Source organism: Toxorhynchites rutilus, chromosome 2, assembly GCF_029784135.1.
Source record: "Toxorhynchites rutilus septentrionalis strain SRP chromosome 2, ASM2978413v1, whole genome shotgun sequence".
In the NCBI taxonomy this organism is placed as follows: Eukaryota; Metazoa; Arthropoda; class Insecta; order Diptera; family Culicidae; genus Toxorhynchites; species Toxorhynchites rutilus.
This window is the reverse complement of record NC_073745.1, coordinates 306,375,658-306,401,298: the sequence shown is the minus strand read 5'-3', so window position 1 is coordinate 306,401,298 and position 25,641 is coordinate 306,375,658. Positions and strand designations below refer to the sequence as shown.

The 25,641-nt window shown below is 40.2% G+C and overlaps 1 protein-coding gene across 1 annotated transcript in view; it reads left to right on the top strand.

The window, feature by feature from the left end:
* The window catches only part of LOC129771392 (uncharacterized), a 243,795-nt gene that overhangs the window by 173,528 nt on the left and 44,626 nt on the right, over positions 1 to 25,641 (top strand). The window contains exons 7-9 of the mRNA XM_055774991.1: positions 3,422 to 3,703; positions 3,928 to 4,056; positions 24,266 to 24,339. Coding sequence (XP_055630966.1) covers positions 3,422 to 3,703; positions 3,928 to 4,056; positions 24,266 to 24,339 — 485 coding nt within the window. The remainder of the gene's footprint in view (positions 1 to 3,421; positions 3,704 to 3,927; positions 4,057 to 24,265; positions 24,340 to 25,641) is intronic.

The following is a 25,641-nucleotide window of genomic DNA, read 5'->3' as shown; positions in this document are numbered from 1 at the left end:
ATCGTGAAAGTTGTCCGATTTCAAACGCTTATTGCTCAGTCATTTCATGATGGATTGATGAAATTTTTGCGTCAATCGATTTCGCACTCCATAACAATTTTTTATATTGAAGAAAATAATATATGTCATGAAACTAACTATCGAACAATTGAAAAATCCCAACCACTATCCTAACGGAAATATCCACTTATGAGTGGTCGAAATTGACGAAACATGCGGCGGGTCCCTAACAGAGACACCAAAACCTACCGAAATGTGTTCCCTGACAAAGGCATCAAAACCAAGCTGCCTGGGACAAATCGGCATTGCAAATACATGGAAGTAGGTGGAGCTTTCGTTCCTACCGAAATGTAACACAGACATTAAAACCAAATAATTATCAAAGAGTTCAACGATGTAATTCTTCAAACATATCCAAAATCAACAGATAGCCTAACGGAATCCTACGTCAACTAGGCGGTCGTGTCTCGGACACAACCTTCCTGTGACTTTTTTTTCCTTGGATAGAATGATGCTCCATGGTAAGCTACGATTGTTTTCGCAATGAAATGAACATATTCAAATTGGGCATCTCTGTTATGTTAGTTATGTAAGTTTGAGGAACACAAATTGGACCAATAATTTTCCCACCACTTACTTTATTTTTACAGGCCGTTATCGACCCGGTGCCGAATCTAGAATACGTCTCCTAATTATTCCACAGTTTGTTTCAAAAAATGATAAGAGCCTGTGCCTAAGGCATGGAAGGAAGCTTGACGTATAACTGTGATTGCTCAAAAACATGTTTTTGAATTTAGTGCATTGAATTGTTCAGGAATACGTAGATTTAACGTATTTAGTGATGATCCTGGAGAGAGCCGTTTAGGGGGTCTCCGTAGCCTCATTGGTTGCGCGTCGCTTAGTAAGCGATCGATCGTGAGTTCAAAACTCAGGGCCTTCATTGAACATCTTTGTGTTGTTACAGAATAACTACGTCCACGCAACAATCATCAGCGATGGAGATCGATCCACGGTCGAAATAAGATCGATTCATCCATACAACTGCTCTGCTCTGCAAGACACATCGGGCTGCTGTTCTATAAATAACTCAACAATGATCAATCAATTGTCTCCGCTGTCCGGTGGTCTAACTGGATGATGGATGAACGGAAAGAATACTCTTACGCCTAAATGGCTACTGTGTAAATGTACCATATGCAATGGTATAGAAGGAATATTGGCAAATGGCAACTGTGTAATGTGCTTATTATACATATGATAACCATGTGACATGTACACGATTCAAGTTCACCTCTGTTACATCTAAAATGCTAATGAGCCTGAAACTAAATAAATGAGATAAAAAAAAGTGAGCCGTTTGTTGCAAGGATTTTGCTTCAAACGGGTTGAATGAGTTTATGTGTCAGAAAGGTTCAGGGACCATTAGACAACGAAGAATGGGCAAGTAGATTTAGAGTAGTTAAGCGGGTTAAACATATTTGAATTGCTAAAAAAGACACATATGGGAAATATAAGATTAAGATTGCAACTCGCTAAGATATCACGAACTGTTATGCGGAAGTCAGCAATCAGTTGAGTTTATTAATACAAAAATTTTTTACGTGACCAAATAATAAGTACAACATCACGATATCCTTGATCTTAATTGGACGAAATGTTAAAAACCAGATTTACACTATAAAGATACGCATTAAGTGCAGAACGATTGAACATCTGATAAAATTTTTCTCAACATTTCACCCTTTTGAGTTAGACTCACGTCGGAACTTCAGGAATAGTAGGTTATAATAATCTTCTGCCATCTGGCAAGTGCCTGCTGTCAGCAGATAAGGAAAAATTGGTTACACTCATCGATTTACTCTGCTCGAAAAGAAACATGTTAGAACGAAGAAAAAACCATACCATCCGAATTAGAATGAATTGTCAAATTGGGAAAACATACCTATTTTATTCGTTAGATTGTTTGATTCTTAAGATATGACCAATTTTTATCTCTTTAAAAAATCACTGGATAAATTTCTCGTCTAATTGTATATTTAACGTCACATATCACAATAGCAATGCTGCTTAATATTCGATAACATTTCGAACAAGTCATTTTCAATTCCGTGCAATCACAACCCATATATAAATCAAATTCGTAGTCCAACATCAAAATATATAATTCTATTTATTGCGATTTAACTGCGATGCGTGGAAATATCTTCAACCAATTGATGCAAACATCCCTGCGATCCATCATGATTTCTTCGAATGACAAACGTTGGAAATCTTTCAATGTTCCGTTATATGTTCAATTTTGCTCGTGCGAAATTCGTCAAATATACCAGACGCCTAACGAAAATGTTGGTGGGATATATTATTACGTCGAAACACATAAGCGATACACCTAATTGACTATTAAAAATTAAAATTTGTTTCGCTTGAGTCAACATAGGCGATGATAACAACCCCAAAATAAAGGTAGCTGTGAGCTGATCACTGAACCCTGAACGATTAGTTTCACAAGCTGACGAGCGAGAAATCCGTAACGTCCGAGATAACAAATTATGAAGGAATTAGTTTCAACTTCCGGCTGTAACCTTCGGAGGGTCACAGCGGAATGTGAGAAAACTGAATTTCATCGAACATCAACTATCTCCGGGATACCTAATCGGTTTACAAATTATAATGATTTAGCTCAGAATTAAAGCGGGCTCTTCAATCATCGTTCTCATATTTCACATTATGTGTTCTTACTATTTGCTATTTTAAAATGAGATGATATTATCTCAATTTCAAAAAAATCATCATTGGTTATTCCGAACTTAAAAGGACAACAATGGCTCCAACTGAAACTATTACTTCTCGTGCGCATTTATTGCCTCATTTTTTTCACTATATTCCGTTCTCCCTATTTTGATAACCATCTGAATGAAAGCTCTCTATTAGTCTATTCGTTCAGCAGGAAGATTGATTGCTTGGCTGGTGTCGAGAGGGAGGGAAAAGCGTTTATTAGCGAACAGCCTTGCGAACAGTGCGCTCGTGAACAGGTCTCCTGGCAGAGGCAGGTAAATCGTGTCAGATTGCTTTTTACGGCTGACAAAGTAATTTCGATTTTCCGATGTTCAACAGCCCAGCTGCAGGAAAGGTGGGGGCGTGGATGTGCTTTGTGTGAGTTTGTTTCGTTCCATCGGGAAACACGGGGAAAAGCCTTTCGAACACAAAAACGCACGACAGCGAAATTGAAAATGCTAAAACCAGACGCTGAACAATAGGTGTCGCAAAGCAGGAATCACCGCTTTTTTTTGTTCTGTGATTGAAACAAAAATGTCGAAAAACATTGTAATATGCCATTTCGCAGAACTGTACCCAAATGATTGATTCGGATTTCCTCTCGTGTCTCGGTATTAAGCCACGTATGTATATTTCATTTTTGCAGGCCTTCACGGTCCACGAGGTAAGCCGGGGCGCTCGGGTATCAACGGCACACCCGGAACGCCCGGCATCAATGCCTGGAAGATTAAGGTCAACGATACGTTCTCGAACGAGCTGCTCGTGCCACCTTCGATTGCGGGAGCCGGCACACCGGAAGCATTGCGTCCCATCGTGGTCCAGGAAGGAACGCACCTAAGGCTTCGCTGTGCCGCCACTGGAACACCGAAGCCACACGTCGAGTGGCGCCGGGAGGACGGGAAAACAATATCCAACGGAGCATGGCAAGGTAATACAAAGTCAACACCGACATGTACTCTTCAAACCGGAAAGGTTCATCGTGTAAGCATAGTCACGGAAATGTGCTTTGTTCTCTCGAAATTGGGGGATGGAAAATGGAATTTAAAAATTTCATGCATCTCGTTTGGCTCTCCATACACTCATACAAACTTCTATTTCCATGCTCTTCTGTTACTTTCATGTTTACCAACCAACGTCGACGACACCCGGCAGCATCATCGATGGCCGGTCACACACTCAACATTACCAAAATCAATCGAGTACACATGGGAGCTTATCAGTGCCTGGCAGACAACGGAATTCCACCGGCGGCGAACCAGACGTTTAACATCGAGGTCCATTGTAAGTTGCACAAATGCCCTCGCGGAAACATTGTAATTTTCCCTATTCTATATCTATTTTTACCATACAACTTCTACCTCACCTACCTCAATTACTTGAAGCAAGATACAGCGTGCGTGTGTGTATATGGATCAGATTAGATCGTCTCCCGTGGCTATTGCATGTTCCCATCTAATTCAATTCGCTCACGCCATGTTATTCTTCCTACATGCAACCTGCTCCGTCCCATCGTAATATCTCCACTAATTCATGTATCTGCAACATTGTTAACCAAGAGGAGAGCAACGTAAATATCCTAACGTTGACAGGATACTTTCCACAGTGCAACTTCTTCTCCCACGCCCAATTATCGTCGATATCGAAATCATTACGCAGTCTCCTCAATTAATTCCAATACCACCGATTCATAAAAAAACCACAAAATTGATTATAATATACTCCCGATTCGATCGCCGACAATTCGCCGTTAAAAAATTGGTTAAAATCGGCATCCGCTTACCGCATCACGTTCCGGCGCGTTTGATTGACTAGCACCGCAATTTAGCAGTTGCAGTCGCAACTTCCGGTTGACGTTTCATTTTCTCTCGCGTCTCGGCGCGGAATAGCGCACAGCACATGCATCACTCCCAGTTCTTCTGTCTTCCAGGAGAAGGGGGTTGGGGGTGGGGGTGGTCACACGTGTGAAGCGTACGTAATTTGATATTCTGACAATGATTTATATTGTTTTCAGCGCGCGAGTCTTGCTCTCTCGCTCTGATTGGTTGGAAATTGCACTTTGCGCCATAATTAAGTACCGAAAGTGTCGGTCTCCGGCATTCGGCAGATAGAGCTTGCGAGGTGGTGGCTTTTCGACGATTATCGGAGTATTACGCTTGAACAATTCGATCGAATAGCGACTTTTGATACAAAGTATAATGAGAAGAGGAGAAAAAAAACCTCATGCTAGGATCTTAGTTCAAAGCTGTGGATGTTTGATAAAATCAAACCATTGTTCGAATCGTTAGAACGACTGCCAATCGATGTGTATTGACTCGATTCGATGAGCTTGTCAATCTTCAACTCGTTATTGACTCGCCAATAATTATAATTTCTGCATCGAAAAGCTCACAAGCCACAAATATTAGGCTGTCAAAAAAGTCCTGCGGTATTTTTTTTGAATTTTCATTTGTTCATAAAATTAGTTACAATCATCTGTTTTAAGTCAAATATGCGCCGTTTTGTTCGATGACTTGTTCCCAACGAGATGCCAACTTCATAATACCCCTGTTATAGAAGCTCGCTTCCTTATTGGCAAAAAACTCGGATAGCCAATTTTCACAGGCCTCTTTTGTGGCTAACTTCTGACTACCTAGCTCGTTCGCCATTCGTTCGTTCGACAAAAACAGGTGGTAGTCACTTGGTGCAAGGTCCGGACTATACGGCGGATGCAAAAGAACCTCCCATCCGAGCTCCCGGAGCTTCTGGCGCGTCACCAAAGAAGTGTGTGGCCTGGCGTTGTCCTGATGGAAGACAATGCGGCCTTTGTTTATCAAAGATGGCCTCTTCTTCATGAGTGCTACCTTCAAGCGGTCCAGTTGTTGGCAGTACAGGTCCGAATTGAGCGTTTGGCCATAGGGAAGCAGCTCGTAATAGATTATTCCTTGACAATCCCACCAAACACACAGTAGAACCTTCCTGGCCGTTAATGAGGGCTTGGCCACCGTCTGAGCCGCTTCAGCGGGCTTCGACCACGACCGTTTGCGCTTCACGTTGTCGTAAGTGACCCACTTTTCATCGCCAGTCACCATCCGCTTCAGAAACGGGTCGATTTTGTTGCGATTCAGCAGCGATTCACATGCGTCGATACGGTCAAAGATGTTTTTTTTGCGTCAACGTGTGTGGCACCTTTTGGAGCTTCTTTGTGAATCCAAGCTTCTTCAAATGGTTAATAACGGTTTGATGACTTATCCCCAGCCCGTTCCAGTCCCAGAACCAGTCCGGTCTTTCTCGGCTAATTCAGCGATTTTGTCGCAATTTTCGACGACAGGCCTTCCGCAGCGTGGCGCATCTTCGACGACCTCTACACTAGAACGAAAACGTAGAAACCATCGTTGTGCGGTGGAAATGGAAACTGTATCGGGTCCATAAACTGCACAAATTGTATTGGCAGCTTGAGATGCATTTTTGCCTTTGTCATAGTAGTACTGTAAAATATGTCGGATTTTCTCTTTATTTTGCTCCATATTTGCGACACTATAACTCACGAACGACTTAACCAAACAAAACACTGTCAAGGACTATATTATAGCTTTCCAACAAGCTATAGTATGACTCGATACAATGAATACAACTAGAACTACGCGCTTACAATGACACCTCGCGGAAATACCGCAGGACTTTTTTGACAGCCTAATATATATACAGGGTGCGGCAGCATAACTTCCTTTTTTCAAAACTCAATAAAAACTATTGTATGCATCGGAAAATATTTATTTATTTTTTATAATGTAGATACATGTCTAAAGTTTTTATTTACAATGTTTTGAAGATCTGTTAGGTGACATCCCCCATTCTCCATACATTGCGTAAATCGTTTTCTGGCGTTTGTCATGACTCTTGTTAGCATAGCAGGTGTTATGTTGGCAATTTCTTCTTGGATGTTGGTCTTCAAATCTTGTAGGGTTCTTGGACGGTTCACATAAACACGGGATTTCAAAAAACCCCATAGGAAAAAATCACAAGGGGACAGATCGGGAGAGCGTGCCGGCCATTCCAAATCGCCTCTAATTGAGATAAGGTGCTCTGGAAAGTAATCCCTCAAAACAGCTATCGATGCTCTTGAAGTGTGTGCTGTTGCACCGTCTTGTTGGAACCAAGTGTCCCCCAAATTCAAATTTTCTAGCCGTGGGAAAAAATTTGTAGCATGTTTACATACCGGTCCGAATTCACTGTCACTGTAACCTCATTTTCCTCAAAAACCAGGGACCAATAATTCCAGCTGAGGAAATTGCACACCACACTGTGACTGTGAGTGAATGCAAAGGCTTTTGATGCAATTCTCGAGGGTTGGTGTCAGCCTAGTAGCGCATGCTTTGTTTGTTAACCGACATCAAGAAGAAGCTCACACGCGTTCATTCGAGAATTAAAGTCACGTTCTGAAAGTTCCTGCACTATCGCCATCTTATAGGGATGAAAATGAAGATCATCACGAGGAATTCTTCTCACAGAACGATCGGACAGTCCAAGGGTAGATACGTTTTTGCGCGCAGAACGCCGTGGCGATCGCAATATTGACGCTCTCACTGCTTCAATGTTCTGAGGTGATCTAACGGGCCGAGGGACTCTAGTTCTCCCTTTTGTCGCACTTGCAGTTTGTCTGAATGTAGTGACCCATGTAAAAATTGATTTGCGGTCTGGGACGGGAGCCAACGGGGCTAAATTAAAGCGATTCCGAAATGCACGCTGTGTTGCAATAACCGAACATCCGCTTGAAAAGTAAACCTCAACAGCAAAGGCACGCTCCTCACTATTCCAACGCATGATGGCGACTGAACCGTGTCGGGACAAAACCTTACAGTATCCCCTCCCGAAGGAGACCACTAGCGCTCCGCTATAACATGAACTAACTGAGTGGCGCGCATTTAAAACAGATACTCCTCTCCCCTCTCTTAGGTGGGGCTGCCAAACAAATGAAACACAAATTTCTGCATTACTCGAGAATTAATCAAGCAAATGAAACCAAATTAGGCATACGGAGGTTTTAGGGTGCCTCTCTAAGGGGGAGGGGGGTGGACTGCCATACAAATGAAACACAAATTTGGCATGTGGAGGTTTTATGGTGCAATAAATGATTCTATGGTAGTAAGATACTCCTCCCCCCTCTCTTAGGGGGGGGGGGTTTACCATACAAATGAAACACAAATTTCTGCATAACTCGAGAACTTATCAAGCAAACAGAACCAAATCTGGCCTGTGGACGTTTTAAGAGACAAGAAACGTTTCTTAAGTGGTTTGAAATTCCTCCCCTTCTACATGGGTTGCGCTGGATAACTCGAGAACTAATCAAGCAAATGGAATCAAACATGGCATATAGAGGTTTTAGGAATCGATAAACATTTCTATGGTGATTCGACACTCTTCCCCTCTTTCAAGGGTGGGGGGGTGTGTCTGCCATACAAATTAAACACAAATTTCTGCATAACTCGAGAACTAATAAAGCAAATGGAGCCAAATTTAGCATGAGAGGAATTTTGGGTACGAGAAATGTTTCTATGATGGTATGACACCCCTCTCTTCTCTGGAATAGAGAGAGGGTTCCATGAAAATAATACACATATTCCAACCAAACATGACAATTAAATATTTTCGGAAAATTAGAAAAATTCAATTCGCATGTGTTTTACAATTACATATTGACGAGCGTTGTTAGTCCATTTCATGTTTGCGGTAACGAAATTGATCTTCGTTCAAAGGTGGAAGTGGATTTTAATGTGAAAAAATTCACTCCTATATCGTCTTCTATCTATATAAAAAAAAAAGATCGCCGAATGTGTTGATAAGAGCAAAACTCGAGAAAAGAATTGTCCGAATAAGAGGTGTCTCCATTGTACCATATTTTCTGTATCAAACATTTATTCAATGTAACGGAGAAACATGTTATTTACAAGTGGATGAAAAATCTTGCACGAGTCGTCATTTTCAGAGCGAATCAAAACATTCACTTATTCGAGCATATTCTATTCGAATGAAAGTTTCTTTATTGTATTAGAAACGTACTTACTCCATACAAATGACAACGGTGAGGTGAAAGGTTATGCAGTAAGCCAACATGAATAATCAATTGCTGGGGCCGGTAGGGTTGTGGTATGCGTGACTGCTGTACCCCCATATGCATCTTTCAATATCGCTTTCTTGGAAAAAAGGGAATGAATTGGACGAAACAACAGATGCACCGGTTAAAGTAGAATCACTTTCACAGAAGAACTAACGTCTTTCGGAAATGGTACTCTTAATCCAGAAAGATGCCTCGTTTTTATTAAATAGTTCCAATGTTAAGAACTATTTTACTGTGAACGAATTTGATAAGTTGCATATCAATCGAATCAGAAGTTCTCTGAAATTTGTATGAAATGCTATACATTACGATTCCCTGATCCGTAAATGGTTGAAATTGTAGCTCCAACTATTTGAGAAAACTTTGTAGAACAAAGTTTTTCTCTATCTTTTGAAATAACCGATATAGCGTCTTTTTTCTAAGTTACGTTAGGGTCACCATGAAAAAAACTGTTTTTTTTGCTCTAACTTTTATGTTTCAAATTTTACATGCAAACTGTCTTCGAAAGACTTTTAGAGCTTACTAATACAAACATTTTTCGATGCCGAACTTGTCAACATATCAACTTTACTCAAAGTTATTGGTATTTCTTCCCAAAAAAACATGATCTTTTCATTTGTTTGTCATTCTTGCTGGGACAAACGTAAACAAATTTATGCATTTAAAAGAGCATATTTTACTCTACATGATGTGTGATTTTCAGCACTATGTTATTTTACATGTTTGATTAAATTGAAATTGAAATCATTAGTTTTTGGGTAAAAAACCATCAATAACTTTGAGTTGGATTCAAATATAGACAAGTTCTGCATCGCAAAATGTTGGTATTGATAAGCTCTAAAAGTCGTACGAAGACAGTTTTGATGTAGAATTTGAAATATAAAAGTTAAAGCAGAAAAAACACGTTTTTTTATGGTCACCCTAATTCAACTTAGAAAAAAGCGTTAAATCGATTATTTTAAAAGATAAAAAAAGCTTTATTCTACAAAGTTGTTTAAAATAACTGGGGCTACAACATTGTTGAACTATGTTTATTTCTATCTATAAAGATAAGAAAGTTAGAATTTACATTTCATCGAAAATTTTGGTCACCCTATTTTTGATAACATAAAAATGAGCGTTCTATCATATGTAACAACTTTGTCTAAGACAGTTTATGTCTAAACAATAAATATCTTCCACAAAGTTGTTTTTAACGCCTTCTATCTGAATTGCATTAGGGTAACTATGAAAAAAATGGTTTTTTTACTCTTACTTTTATATTTGAAATTCTAAATCAAAATAATCTTCGTATGACTTTTAGAGCATATCAATACCAACATTTTGCGATGCAGAACATGTTAATATCTTAAACTTACTTAAAGTTATTGATGGGTTTTCATCTAAAAACACATGATTTCAATTTTAATTTACTCAAACACAAAAAAAAACATAGTTTTGAAAATCACATATTATATAGAATGAAATCTGTTCTTTCAAATTCCGTCAACAAACATTTTTTATGTTTGCCCCAGAAAGAATGACAAACAAATGAAAAGGGCATGTTTTTTTGCGAGAAAAATATCAATAACATTGAGTAAAGTGGAGATATTGACAAGTTCTGCATCGAAAAATGTTTGTATTAGTAAGCTCTAAAAGTCTTTCGAAGACAGTTTGCATGTAAAATTTGAAACATAAAAGTTAGAGCAAAAAAACAGTTTTTTTCATGGTGACCCTAACGTAACTTAGAAAAAAGACGTTATATCGATTATTTTAAGAGATAGAGAAGAACTTTGTTCTACAAAGATGTCTCAAATAATTGGAGCTACAACATTGTCGAACTATGTTTACCTTTATCTATAAAGATAAGAAAGTTAGATTTTTTATTTCATCGACAATTTTGATCACCCTATTTTTGACAACATAAAAAAGGGCGCTCTATAATGAGTAACAACTTTGTCTAAGACAGTTTTTGTCTAGAGAATAACTGTCAAGCTCTAAATGCTAATTTCCACTTAAATGCATCTCCTGGACCATTGTGCAATGTGTCAACTGCGAAGAAGACCACCACGGTAACTGTTGTATGAAATAAATAGCTGCATGTCAATAAGTATAAAAGCTACGAGAGTTGATTTCAATCCCATTCCTCCAGATGCCTCTGTAATACAAAGAAAAAGAAGAAGAACATACGTGGTGAAAACTCAGTGCAGTCTTCGGCTACTTCTATAAAACCATGTGAACCATTGGCCCTTATCTTGGTGCACCTGAAACTTTGTCCTAAAGAGTTAATATCTAAATTTCGATGCATTATAAAATGTTATTTGATTCAAATATATATATTAACGAGTTAAATAATATAATTTCAGTAGTGCCCTGGATACAATCTCCTTTTTTTCATTTTACAATAAGTCATTTTTATACACAGAACACGTCTACCTCTACCTCGCTTGACTGAAGTGAGCTAAACTAATTGCGGAACATGCGAAAATTCCGAATGAAAAAAGTTTAAACGACCTTCCACGTAATCGATTTCTATTGTTTTGACGTGGAACTACGTCTTTCAGGAAGGGTGCCAAATCAGAAAACAAGTCACGTTTTTATGAAATAAAGTTAACGTTAATAACTATTTTCACTGTAAACGAATTCTCATGATTTGCATACCTATCGAATCGGAAATTCTCTAAGATTTGTTTGATATGCTATACATTACAATTATCTAATCTCTAAACGGTTTAAAGTCATGAAAACTGGAAGAGTTTCCTTTTTCCCATACATTTGTTCTGCCGTGCTGCCCGTGTTTCGAATGCTTATAACTCCAAAATTTCTTTACAGATCGGAAAGATGTATGCATCAATTGATAAGAAATATTTCTACGCGTCTACCACAATTAATAAAATATTATTTTTCATGAGATGAACAATTGAATAACTATAAAATGTCTAACATTATTTAAACGCCCTAACTGCCAAGTTTTGATTGGCCCGATTTACGGTTTCCCCAACACAGACTTCAAAATCGGTGTACCTGTGGAAATCCGCTCTGCAAATATACATGGAAGTCGGGGGTATTTGTGTTCCCACTGAGCTGTGTTTCCCTAACACGGACTTCAAAATCAAAGTGCCTGGGGGGATCCGCTTTGTCAAAACATGCAAGTCGGGGGTATTTTTTTCCACTGAACTGTGTTTCCCTAACACGGACTTCAAAATTAATGTGCCTGCGGGAATCCGCTTGTCGCTTGTCGTTGTGCAGACCAGAATATGTTTCCCTAAAACGTACTAAAATTACGTACGGAAATCGTCATTTCAGATACTAGAGGTGAATGAACTTTCGCCGTTCGAGAACTGCGTAAACATGAGATGTGCAATATTTTCAGAGAGATATGTAAAATACAATGATCGTTTGACAATTCTTCCGTTCACATATTTTGGTAGTCCTAGGCATCATATCGAACGTAAAAGGATGGTTGTGTCCTGGATATAACCCCTAACAATTTTTTTGAATAGAAGAGGGTTTTTCATAATGCGGGTTATCCACCTGTTTCTTGTTCAATTCACAAAATGCTCGATTATCGATCTTCTGGATCATTTCCTTCTTTCATAAAAATAGCACACACAATTACTTTTTTTTTGTCATACAATGCTTGCAATTCCACACCTTCGTACCTTTTTGGTGGTTTTCCGTGTTCGTTTTTGCAACATCACTTTTGAAGTCCATCGACCAAGACCATCGTTCACATGGATCTTGCAATGGAATATGTTGACCACAATCCTCTCGATTCAGTAGACTTCTTCGGAAACTTCTTTTGCTGCCAGAAACGCTACACATTTCATCAGTCCGTACTTCACTCAATTCCACTTCGATTCCAGCGATAGATTCCAGTGTATCTTCCTCATATCGTGGGTAAACGTACTTGCTGAATGCGGCGTGCTTGGGTAGACTGTACAATTCGTAGTTGCTCTCCGTGATTGAGCTGAACCAACCAAATTGCACAAAGAACACACAGAATGACGGTTGGGGACTAGCAAATCATTCTCGTTGTGCAATATTCGGTGATTCGAGCTTTAAATGGTCAATAACGACGCCGGCCACGTCCTTACAGTTACCAGAGGAAGGAATGTTAGTATGATATTCGCCGTCCGAAGGCCAGAAGAGTCACCTGTATAGCGTGGTTCCCTAGCGATTATCATGGGAGGGTTAGTTGTTGGTGGGAGAGGTAAGAATCATGATTCACTGTGGTAAGTGATGTGATTTTGTGAACGCAAACTATCGACCGCTCGACGAAACGAAAACTTGAAAATCAAATACATTTCGTAGCGGGTGACCTGCAAAAGATCTCCTCTGTTCGCTGAAACGAATATTCAAAAGTCAAATGCACTTCGTATCTGCTGAAGGTATTAAAGGGTGACCTTAGAAGATCTCCTCTATAGTAGAATCGGAATTGCGACAAGAGGTGTGGATCTGTAAACAAGATAATTACTCGACGAAACGATAACTAGAACATCGGATGTATCTCGTAGCGCTTAAAGATATTAAAGATTGACCTGAAAAGATGTCCTCTACAATATATCGGACTGAATATATACTTTGTACCTATTGAGATCGGTATGCATTGAGTATAAAAAGCCCTTGTTTTACACAAAAATCAAATCCCGCTCAAGACCACTCCAGATCCAGGCGCAGTAAGCATTTCAGGTTCCATTTGCCTTCGAACATATACTACAAATAACTGAAAGCAAACACAAAAAACTGTCAACTATACCTTAACACTGTGTACAGATAGCTAACGTCTAATCTATGATCTGAATTATCAAACGTTGGATTCTAAATAATATGACATTTGTCTGTACGCGATGGCGAAACATTCGCCAAGTTACCTTAAAATATGCCAAAAGGTAACCAAAAAGCTGGAGTTCGAGTTGAGCGCCCGTATCAACAATACGTGCGCCGTGCTCCTCCTCAAGCGTCCGCTTCAACCCTCACTCAGGTAGTGACAAACATGAGCTCCTGGATTCTAGTTTCGGGGAATTGCACTCCGCTGGTGTGTGTAACACATCCAAAGTATCAACTAACACATGTGAGAGGATAGCACAAACATGCTTTATTTTTATCTTCATTCTATATCCAACTCGATTTTAAGACAGCCCAATGCTACTCGTGTGTATAAAACACTGTATTCTAATACTTTTTCTATGAAAGAGCTTTACGACTCCAGCGTCATTCCTATTCCACATTACACACACACCTACACGACAGAGAAAAAAGACGGGTGGGTAATGTCGGGACATAACCGGAGTGACGTAGGACTATACAAAGTAGACAGTTAAATATTGTTAAATATATATATATTTTTTTAAATATATATTTTAAATATATTGTTTTATTTTCTTCTCCTACCTGAATACCTACCTATCTACCTGAAAAATGGATTAGTGTACTGTTTACTCTTTATGAACATGTTGGTGGTTCTGAAAAGAACCTTTGGCGTTGTGTTTTTGCGTTTTTTGGTTTCCCTTTCGACAGTCCCCTCTGGGCTGGTTTTATTGTGGCTCTCCACTGGGCTAGAGGCGAATGAACTTCAAAGTTTAAAGCCTCTTAAAAACAAAGAAAGAAAGAAAGAAAAATACATTCATTACGATTTGTTCGCTCGTTGGATTCACATGCAGGCTAAAAAGGGTCCTTTTCAGGATCACAAAATTATCTTCAATCTAAAGAGTTTATTGTTTTGTTATCACTCGATATCCCCATCTTGTTCGACTAAACCTTTCTGTTTAGCGATTGCGTTTGCCACTCGCCACAGATTTCACAGTTGGAAAATTTCTTCCCATCCAGCTTGTGACATATTGTACAGTAAATTACAGTCAATGGCACGTCGCATTACCACCACTCAGTGTCGGATTGGAGGTAATTTTAACCTGTAATTGAACATTTGCGATGACAGTGGTACAGTGTCGACTTTCAATGTGGGGTCATAATTTGGACCCCGAACTCTATGTTTACAAAAATGTCCAACTAAATATGTCGCATTACAGGTCCGTCCAATTAGCTAAATGTCGAGATAAGTGTAAATTACTGTACTTTCAATCTAGAAGCAATTTAAGAATTGGTGAAAATCAATAAGCTCAGAACAACTGCCAAATTCACATACTCATCATATCCTGGCAAACAAATTATGAAAAAATCAATTTGTGTTTTATTATTATTTTGGATATTATTTTAGAAAGCATTGAACTGTATTTCGTAAACTCTTTTTTGAAAGGTTTAATGGCCCTGATAAGCGCCGTGTTTTATGGAATGGTTCCAATTTAGAAAACTTAGTACTCGTGGTTTTGAAAAAAAACCATTTCGAACGCCCTCGATGCCGCCTTGTTCTGGATTTGCCACCAAAGCAGTTTGTATAAAGAACAAACTTTTTTCTTCTGCTACCTGATGCCGTTTTGCGATTGCGTTTGCCACTCGCCACTCGCTGCAACTGCCTGTTGTTGTCTTGATGTGTTCTGTTCTGAATGAGGGTTTTCTTATCGTCGCGAGCAGCTTTACCAGCCAACTCGATCACTTCGGCGGCCGAAACTATATAACGCCGGCTAGGTGGACTGGTGCACTGGTACTAACGCGCTCGGCCTAGCTACCCTTGCGGGGAACTCCAGATCAACACGGTTCGAGCGGGATCTTGCCTTTCCCTTCACTTTTCCTCCTTTACCATGTCCAGCCATGGCTGCTTGGGTTGGTTTGTTGATGTGTTGTGATGCGAACCGATGTGGTGTACGGTTTGAATGAGAATGATCGTTACGGCAGCGGAGCGGGGATTTTTAAGCTGACTGGCTGGCTCGAGAATTACGCATGTGTGAGACTGCGACCAATGTTTCGTTCATTTTTTTCTTTTTCCTTTCCAATCGTGCTTCATTCTATTTCGCTGCTGCTCTGATTGCCCGTTTTGGTCGGTACGATTTGAGGAGCACAAAATGGACCAATCAAAAATGGGCACATAGTGCATTTTGACAATGCTTGATATTTCACAATTATTCAATTATTTATCTCAAGAAAAATGATATGTTATTCATTATGATAGATGCGTAGATATATTTCCTATCAATTGATGCAAAAACTTTTGCGATCTATTGAGAAATGCTCGAGTTATAAGCGTTCCAAATCTTGCATTTTTTCCTACTTGTTCAGTGCCTAGATTTCCATTTCACCCCCTATATCTTCCGGTTAGACGTAGTCCTACGTCAAAAAGTCACGGAAGGGTTGTTTCCAAGACACGACCGCATAGTTGACGTAGGATTCCGTTGGGCTATCTGCTGCATACTGATTTTGGATATGTTTGAAGAATTACATTGTTAAACTCTTCGATAATGATTTGGGTCCGTTTTGTCTGGTTGTTAGGTATTGTTTGTTCACTCCACCAGTGTCCATGACCGAGTGATAATGATAGAAGGATGGTGATTAGTCATTATATGGTGCGTATCACTTACCAAAGCCGCCCTCTATGGTCCTGGACGAGATGGCGCCTGTGTTATGTATGGATGAATAAAGAAAAAAAGCTCATCAAAGCAATATAAGATAATTATCATTATCGAACCCAATTTTTCTCACCAGAAAAAAAGTATTACTTTAGTATAGAGAAAATATATTTGAAATGGAAAATTTTTTATATAAATTTATATAAAATATAAATTTCATTTATAATTTTTTTTATTTTCTGAGTGTTTATTCAACCCATTTCCTTTTCGCTTTAAACCCAACGGAACACGATGCTACATGCCTCAATGCGAATTTCAATTGGGCTAACAGCACCCAATACGATATGTAGAGCATATGTCATATCACTTTTTCGAATATTCCTTCATTTTTCCAATTTTGCTCGTCGCATGAACTTTCCTTGGGAGAAAAAAAATCGTTTCATATTTCAAGTCATTTTAACACAATAACTACCATACACAATTTTACACTTACAGTTGTGCTAAAAGTTTTACGAAGCAACCAACATAAAAGTTCCAAATTAAAATTTTATTTATATTCTATCAAGCATAAGTTCTATTCAGGTCATTGAAACATCATTCTTCAATCGAAAGATTCTTTTTGGAACGAAAAAACACTTGTTCATCGCTTCCAACTTATTCGCCAGCACGTATGCAATCAGCAATGCCCACGCTAGTTACAATGAGCACTATCCATTTGTGCGCGTCGTTAGTTAAACTATCGAGGGTTTTTACATGCTGATTTCTCCCAGACACCATGGATTTGAAATCTCTGTTAAGGAATACATGTCGGTGGGAAAAAAAAATCTCCCCCTACTTTCATGTATCTGCAATGCCAATTTCCCCCAGGCAGCTTGGTTTTGATGTCTCTGTTTGGGACCCGCCGCATATGTCGTCAATTTCGACCTATCAGAAGTGGGTATTTCCGTTAGGATATGGGTTGAGATTTTTCAATTGTTCGATAGTTAGTTTCATGACATATATTATTTTATTCAATGTAAAAAATTGTTATGGAGTGCCGAAATTAATTGACGCAAAAATCTCATCAATCCATCATGAAATGACTGAGCAATAAGCATTTGAAATTGGACAATTTTCGCGGTGCGCTCGATTTTCGATTTTCAATTTGTACCCCAATATGTTCCCGAAAGACGTAATCCTACGTCAAAAAACAAGTTCCGACATGATACCGAGCGAAAGACAAACGCGAGCATATAAAAATCGTCTAAATAACGGGACTGTAAAACAAGCGATGCAAATTGCACCGAATAATATTTCCATTATTTTCGAAATTTGTTCTAGAAACTTGAATAATTTCATTGGATTTTCAATCATCAAGATTGAACACACTTTTTCTCAGAATTAATACACTTTGTTACTACCGAACTGACAGTAAACACGGACACACGAAGAAAAAGCAACACGAACGTCCAGTCGACACGAAGGGTCAGCTCGAACCCGCAATTGACATACACTCGGCTACAAGCGATTGAATACTTGTTACATCAGCAGCATTATTTCACATCTTATAACTAACAGTTCTGCTGAAAAGTTCATAAGTTTGACGTCTAGATGGCGCCTCTTGCAAAAATCTACTTGGCTATCACCATCTTTCAATGGATACGTGCCAAAATTTGACAGCAATCGGTCGATTGGTTCGTGAGTTACAGCATTGAGAGTGAAGCAACTTTTGTTATTGTGAAAAAAATGGAAAAATCCGAATTTCGCGTGTAATTACATGAATTGGACTTCGAATTGCTTCTGCATCCACCGTATTCTCCAGATCTGGCCCCCAGCGACTATTTTCTGTTCGCAGACCTAAAGAGAATGCTCGCTGGCAAGAAATTTAAGACCGATGATGAAGTGATTACCGAAACTGAAGCCTATTTTGAGGAAAAACCAAAAGTACTACTATGTACTACAAAAATGGTATCGAAGAGTTGCAAGATCGCTATAATCGCTGTATCGCCCTCGAATACAATTATATTGAGTAATAAAATTGAATTTTGCAAAAAAAAAGTTTTACTAGTAGTTTATAAACTTTTCAGCCGAACTGTTACATTAATCTATCTTTGGCACCGCATAAAAACAACAACAATGGCAATACATGCCAGTATCAAACATCGTGCTACGTGTCATTTAGTATTGCCTCAGTTGAATCGCATCTCTTGACATCGTTCGTACAACGTAATACAAGAGTTCAGCATACCATGCATACAGAGCATATAAACACTTCTCATCATTTTGCGCTATTCTCAGAAGAAACGCTTTGTGTTAATATTACTGGCTTCGTTGTTGCATTACTGTCTCGTGTTCGAGATAAGCGCATCTGTTATCCTTAGAGGAGAAAGTTTGACTACTGGCAAGCGAAACCAAATCACATACAAAATTCCAGAACGACATTTATTTTCATGGTGACTAAATAAACGAAATAAACTCTTTTGTTAATCTCAATAACATCGGAAAGAGTCGCATTGCTTCCTTATGATCAAGATTAGCTCTGATGTCATCCTCGATGAAGGCAGTTTTGCGACCGGCACGCAAACCCAAATAACTCATAATATCCCAGGGTGACATTCACGATGGTCTAGCTTGATGATTCCCCAAATAATTATGTGGCCCACAACCTTAACGCCTGCTTCGCCATAGTGTCAGTTCGAAGCATTGATGCAATGTCAAAGGCACCAACGAAGCCTTTGTGATGATGAAAAACAAGCGATGCTCACAACTTCGAATCTAGAAAAAGACTGAATACTTGCCTCAGCAGAGATCCATTATTCATACCCTAGCGCAAATGTTCCCCTTCCGCTATTTCTATGCGGTTTTATTATTAAATCGGAGCTTGAATCCTACAGACTAATCACACAGATAATAAAATTGGACAAAAAAAAAGATCGTTCAAATGATAAACCGCTCAAAAATGGATCGCACAAAAAGAGGTTTGCCTGTATTGCTACTGCACCGTTAAATAGTCGTCCTTCGTAGCATCAAAAAATTAGGCGATTGTTGCAACACGAGAGAGCCAATGCACACCGGAGTAGATTCAAATGGGGTTTAAGCGTAGCGAAGATGTGCTATTTGTACGAATCGGTTATGAAGCACGCACGCACACAAAGCCATATATCGATGGTTTGAAGCGACTAAATATAGACACAATCATCTCCGTTTTGCTCCGTCTTCTCAACAGAATCGATTTCAGTTAATATTGCCGGTTTCGATTAGCGTAGCTTGGTGAAGAGAGTTTTGCTACTGGCATGAGAAACCATGGTTGGTAAATGACTGGACTAAGCGTACCATCGGTACTCCGCGTACCTGCAGGCATAAAATAGACCCAATTCGAGATCCTTAGCTTCCTGTCCAGTAACTTCTATCCTTACCTCCCCGTGGTACCAGCTGGGATACTAGTAACCATAGTGAAGATCGGGTAATCGACCCCGGTGGGTTCTTGGTCGTATGCTGACAGGAAAGAGGGCCTATCCGAGCGTCTGTTCACCATGAACGTGCGGCTCAAAACAGCGTCTGATCCGCATGTCAGGGGTGGCTGATCACTGTTTTCGGTGCCAGCGGTTACTCTAAAAATAGCTGTACACGCCGGTCCTCCGGTGAGACAGAGGTTGGTGTAGGCCCTGCAAGCCATTCATAAAAATGAAACGCACAGGAAAATTCACAAAGAAATTCGAGACAGGACAATCGGACTAGACCCACGCAAAGAACACGGACTAGAGATTGGAAACTCGGAACATGGAAGGGCAAGTCTCTCAGCTTCCTTGCGAGTACCCGAATTCTTTCCATTTCAACATCGTAGCGCTGCAGGAGGTATGCTGGAAAGGCGATCGTTCCAAGATGTTTATACCATCTACCAGAGCTGCAGCAACGCACACGTGATGGAGGAGATGCAAAAACGGGCGATTGGCTGGTGGCCGATCAATAAAAGAATGTGTAGATTGAGGATGCGAGGCCACTTCTTCAACATCACCATTATCAACGTCCACAACCCCATCTAGCTAGCACCGATGACGACAATGAAGAATTCTACGTGCCGCTAGAGCGTGAATACGATCGCTGCCCAAATCACGACATCAAAATCGTCATCGGTGATTTAAACGCTCAGGTCGGCCAAGAGGAGGAGTTCAGACAGGTAATTGGTAGGTTTAGCGCCCATCAGCGAACCAACGAAAACGGCCTAAAACTTATCGACTTCGCTGCCTCCAAGAACATGGTCATACGCAGCACCTTCTTCCAACACAGCCTCCAACACCGTTACACCTGGAGATCACCACAACAAACAGAAACACAAATTGACCACGTTTTGATCGACGGTCGGCACTTCTCGGATATCATCGACGTCAGAACCTATCGTGGCACTAACATTGATTCAGACCACTACCTGGTGATGGTCATACTGCGTTCTAAACTGTCAGTCGTCAATAACATAAGACATCAGCGCTCACCACGGTACCACATACGACGACTACAGGGGCCGAACGTTGCTGCAACATACTCGCAGCGTCTTGAAGCTGCGTTACCGGGGGTAGACGAACAATCGACCGACGACAGCTATGAAGGACGAACACGGCTTTCCCCGAAAGCTGACAAGACTGATTCAGGCAACGATGTACGGTATGCAATGCAGTGTACGGATCTCAGATGAGCTGTCGGAATCATTTGAGACTCACAGGGGACTTCGACAAGGCGAGGGACTCTCCTTTCTGCTTTTCAACATGGCGCTGCAAGGTGTTATACGGAGATCGGGCTTCAACATGCGGGGCACGATTTTCAACAAGTCTAGTCAGTTTATCTGCTTCACCGACGACGTGGATACAATCGGAAGAACGCATGCGACGGTAGCCGACTTGTCTACCCGACTTAAACACGAATCAGGGCTGATTGGGCTTGGGATCAATGACTAAATACATGCTAGCAGGAGAGACTGATCGCAACAGAGTTCTTCTTGGTAGTAGTGTTGTGATCGACGACGACGAGCTCGAGGTGATAGAGGAATTTGTATACCTTGGCTCATTGGTGACAACTGACAATAACAACAGCCGTGAAATTCGAAGACGCATAGTCAATGGAAGTCGTGCCTGCTATGGGCTCCGCATATCCTTGAGATCCAACAAACTCCGAGCCCGTACGAAGTGTACCATGTACAAATCCCCAATCCGACTGGTAGTTCTCTATGGGCACGAACAATGAACGATGCTTGAAGAGGACTCACAAGCGCTTGGTATTTTCGAACGCCGAGTGCTCAAACCAAAATACTGTGGTGTACAGGAAAACGGAGTATGTAGAAGGAAAATAAACCACGAACTGGCCCAACTCTACGGCGAATCCAGCATCCAGAAAGTCGCCAAGGCTGGACAAGTGCGATGGGCAGGGTATGTTGCAAGATTGCCGAACAGCAGCCTTGCAAAAATGGTGTTCGCGTCGTATCCGGTAGGAACAAGAAGGAAAGGAGCACAGCGAGCGAGGAGGTTGGACTAGGTGGAGCAAGAATCGGTACAGCCGAGAGTTGAAGAACTGCAGCCATTGATCGGGTTTATTGGAAAAAAGTAGTGAATCAGATCTAATCTCAATGGGATGTACAATCATAGTAAATAAATAAATAAATGAAATGAGAAACCAAATCACACACAAAATTCCAGAACAATTTTTTTTCTTGGTGATCCGACGATCGCCTAGCTTGATGATTCCCCACACAATTGTGTAGCTCAAAACATTAATGCAATAGCTTCAGTTTGATGCTATGATTGCAATGCCAGAGACATCAGCGAGTGAGTAATTTGGTCGCGTCCACAGCTCAATCTGAAACGAAGACATGTTATGACGCAAAACAATATAAAAAATAAGTGATGTTTATTGCTTCGAATACTGAACGAGACTGGAAGTTTCCCTTCCTTCCTTCCTTCCTTCCTGAATTAAAGAGACTTTAAACTTCTTCCTATCATTCGTCTCTAGCCCTGAGAAGAGCCCTTGTGAAGATAGAAAACTCTGCTTCAATCTCCTTCCTGCCCTGCCTTGAGAAAGACACTTTATTCTCGTTCGACGCTCGTCAGCAAACCGTGTCTGCTTTCGAGATCACCAAATGAAACTCTTTTGGGGTTTGCCTCAGTGAGATCCAATATTTATATTGTAGGCAAATATTTCCCTTCGGTTGTTGGTCGATACATACGATTTACGAACCAGGGATTGTAATGTATGGGATATCGAAAAAATCTCAAGAAATTTCCGGTTCGTTTGGTATGTAAATCGCCAAAATCCGTTCACGACAAAAATAGTTATTAACGTTAACTTTATTTCATAAAAATGTGACCTGTTTTCTGATTTTGCACCCTCAATGAAAGACGTAGTCCTATGTCAAAAATGTTTTCTAACTGGAAATATCAGGGGGTGTCAGTTTTACCCACGATGTCGGTTTTACCCTGATTTCCCTTACATGGGCAATAGATATTCTTTAGTATTATTTGCAGCACTGTAGAATTGGTTGGAGTTGTCATTGGTGACTGTGCAGATCAAGCAATTAGCAGCTAATCCGAATTTATGTAAAAAGAAGACTTGAATCGACCCCGTTATCGGCAGATCTTGTCTTGACTTAGCCGACCTGGTCATTCATCATCGTCAATGATCATTCCTCTACCCGATTAAAATCGCCAACAGAGCCATTTATGTTATAAAACACGCAATATAAGGAATTATTAGATTGTGTTTAGAAGGGCCATTAACCCCTCCCCGTATTATTTAATGCGTCACACATCAAGTGATTTCACAACTCTGCCGAGCGTTCTAGCGCCCTATGTTATGCAAGTACACCACGAGTGTGACTCGATGTTGAACGGAAAAGGGTTAACCTCTATAATCCTCGCTACTTAGCTAGGCTTTGTGTCTTTGATCGGAACAAGTAGAAAGGGACAATATCTGATGAATACTGTGGATAGGATAGGAAATTTCATTCGATCGAGCCCAAGCAGGGTTCCACAGGGTTGCTGGATAGTTTCCAAAATTGATCTCGGCTAGTAAATCGGTTTTCCGATTTCATGAAGGTCCTTTATCAATCAATACATGTTGTTCCTGTGATGTTTTCTTTTCCTTTTTACGCACAATTCGACATGTTATACAGTATAAAAATGAATGGATCGTATGATCATTAAATATCGCACACATATTTTTATGCTCGCTACTTTCTTATAATCCACTACCATCTTAAGCAACACGCATGAAATGGTCGTGATAATAAAGCTACCTTTCCTATGCACGATGTACAGTTCACAAGAATGTACACTCAGTACAAAGTTTGAAGTAACAAGTCAAACACAAACAGAATTCCGGTATTCATCCACCGTTTCGACAAGCAATTATCTTTTCTCCGCTCGAAGATGGATGAGTTCACAGAGTGCTCCCCTTATTCAGCTCCCGTTGTCATTTCCAACAACACATACGATTCCGAAACTTTTTCGCCCATATCCTAAGCTCCCGGTTATAATCACCCTCACGTGCTATTCCCATACGAGCCATTTCTCATCAACACGAATTGGATCGGAAAATTTAGCCGAGGGTGGACAGAGAAAAAGTGGCAATGCAACTTTCTCAATAAACGCGTGCTTTTCCACCCCAAAATGCATTGTGAGACCGAATACGTCTCTTTGTGTTCCGCACAGAGAGCTGAGAGGCACTTTTTGTTGTTACCTTTTAACACAGACTTCCGGCATTTTCCTGTCTATGGAAGGAAATGTACCGGGGTGCAATCATCGCCACAAAACAGTGCGCTCAGTGTATATGTGTGTGTGAGTGCATTGTTTATTCATTCTCGTACATCCCCATAGAAATTAGTGGGTGGGGGTGGAATTCGTGCTGTGGAAAACGAATTTGAATCCAGTTAAAATTTGAACGTAATTCAATTTCAACTCATGTACTACACTTGTTGTTTATTTTTGTGTTTCAGTTCCACCGCTGATACGTGTGCGCAATCAGATGATTTACGCTACCAACGGTTCAACCGCTACCTTCGAGTGTGAGGTAAGTAAAACATAATTCAATGCTTTCGGGTCGTGAGAATCGACCTTTTCAGCTTGTAATTGAACACCCATGCACAAATCATGCATAAGAAAAGTTATGTTTCCCCTAATGTAGTATAACTAAGTTCGCCCCCGCTTTTTATGGGGAAAACTTTCCGAACCCGTCGAGGATAAGATATGATCCAATTTCTTCGTATTGTAGATTCAGATTCAATTACCCGATAAACTTTCGAGTCATCCAACCAAGGTATCGCACACGTACAACCCATGATGAACAACTTTCGGGCACCCGGTAAGGGCAAATATAGCGCTAAAATTTCACACGACCCCGCTCACGAATGAACATCGAATTCGATAAATCTTCTCCTGGCAACGCTGACGAAAGACGCCTTTTTTCCTTTCTATTCCCCGCTCAAGTTATCTCATATATCATACATTCTCTGCTCGCAACCAGGCAACCAAGGGAACCCTTCTTCTGCGTGTTTTGTTACACTCGTAAAATCAGATTCTGCTTCGGTGAAAGTAAATTTACCATTTCTTATCGAACGACTTGCGGTACTGGCCATCGGCAGTCATAAATATAAATTTCGTACACCCGTTTGACACTTCTGTCAGCGGCGGGGCACCCATAGCAGCGCAACGCTCTTCTTGTGGTTTGCGAGTAAATTTGACATGATAATCTCCACCACCGAAGCCCACCTGTTATTTCCCCACCCCACCAGCCAGAAGGATGACAATGCTCCGAAGAAGTCACCACGAAAACAGCAGTCTTTGCAGACAAGGGGGAACCCGCCGAAGCCACAACCGGCAAGTTACAGAACTCGATTTCGATGGTTGCTGCTGTTGTGGTGTTAAAAGGGGAGAAAAGTTAGAATTCTATTAGCATAGGGAGTAAATAAATTTAGGAGCGAAATTAAATTTGGATGTAAACTATGTAAAACGAAATTGGATTGCCATACACCTTCCACGACAAAAAGAAAGCGAATACGATATTCAAATTTGTGTTATCGTCATATTATTCGGTATTACATATATGCAGTGATAGACAAAAATAAGCCTTCCTTGCATATTCAAAAACTTTTTTTCAATTTTTGGAATATTATATCAAAAACTACAACCGTAATTTCGAATTGTATATTAACTATTACTCTCTCAAGTAATTAACCAATTTGCCATTTTTGTTAGATTTTGTCTATTTCCTTACATGACTTCTTTAAAGTGTGCAAATATGCGATGACATAAATAAAAGCCCACTACCAAAAATTGATATTAAAATCATTCGAAACCTTTGAGTAACCCCTCG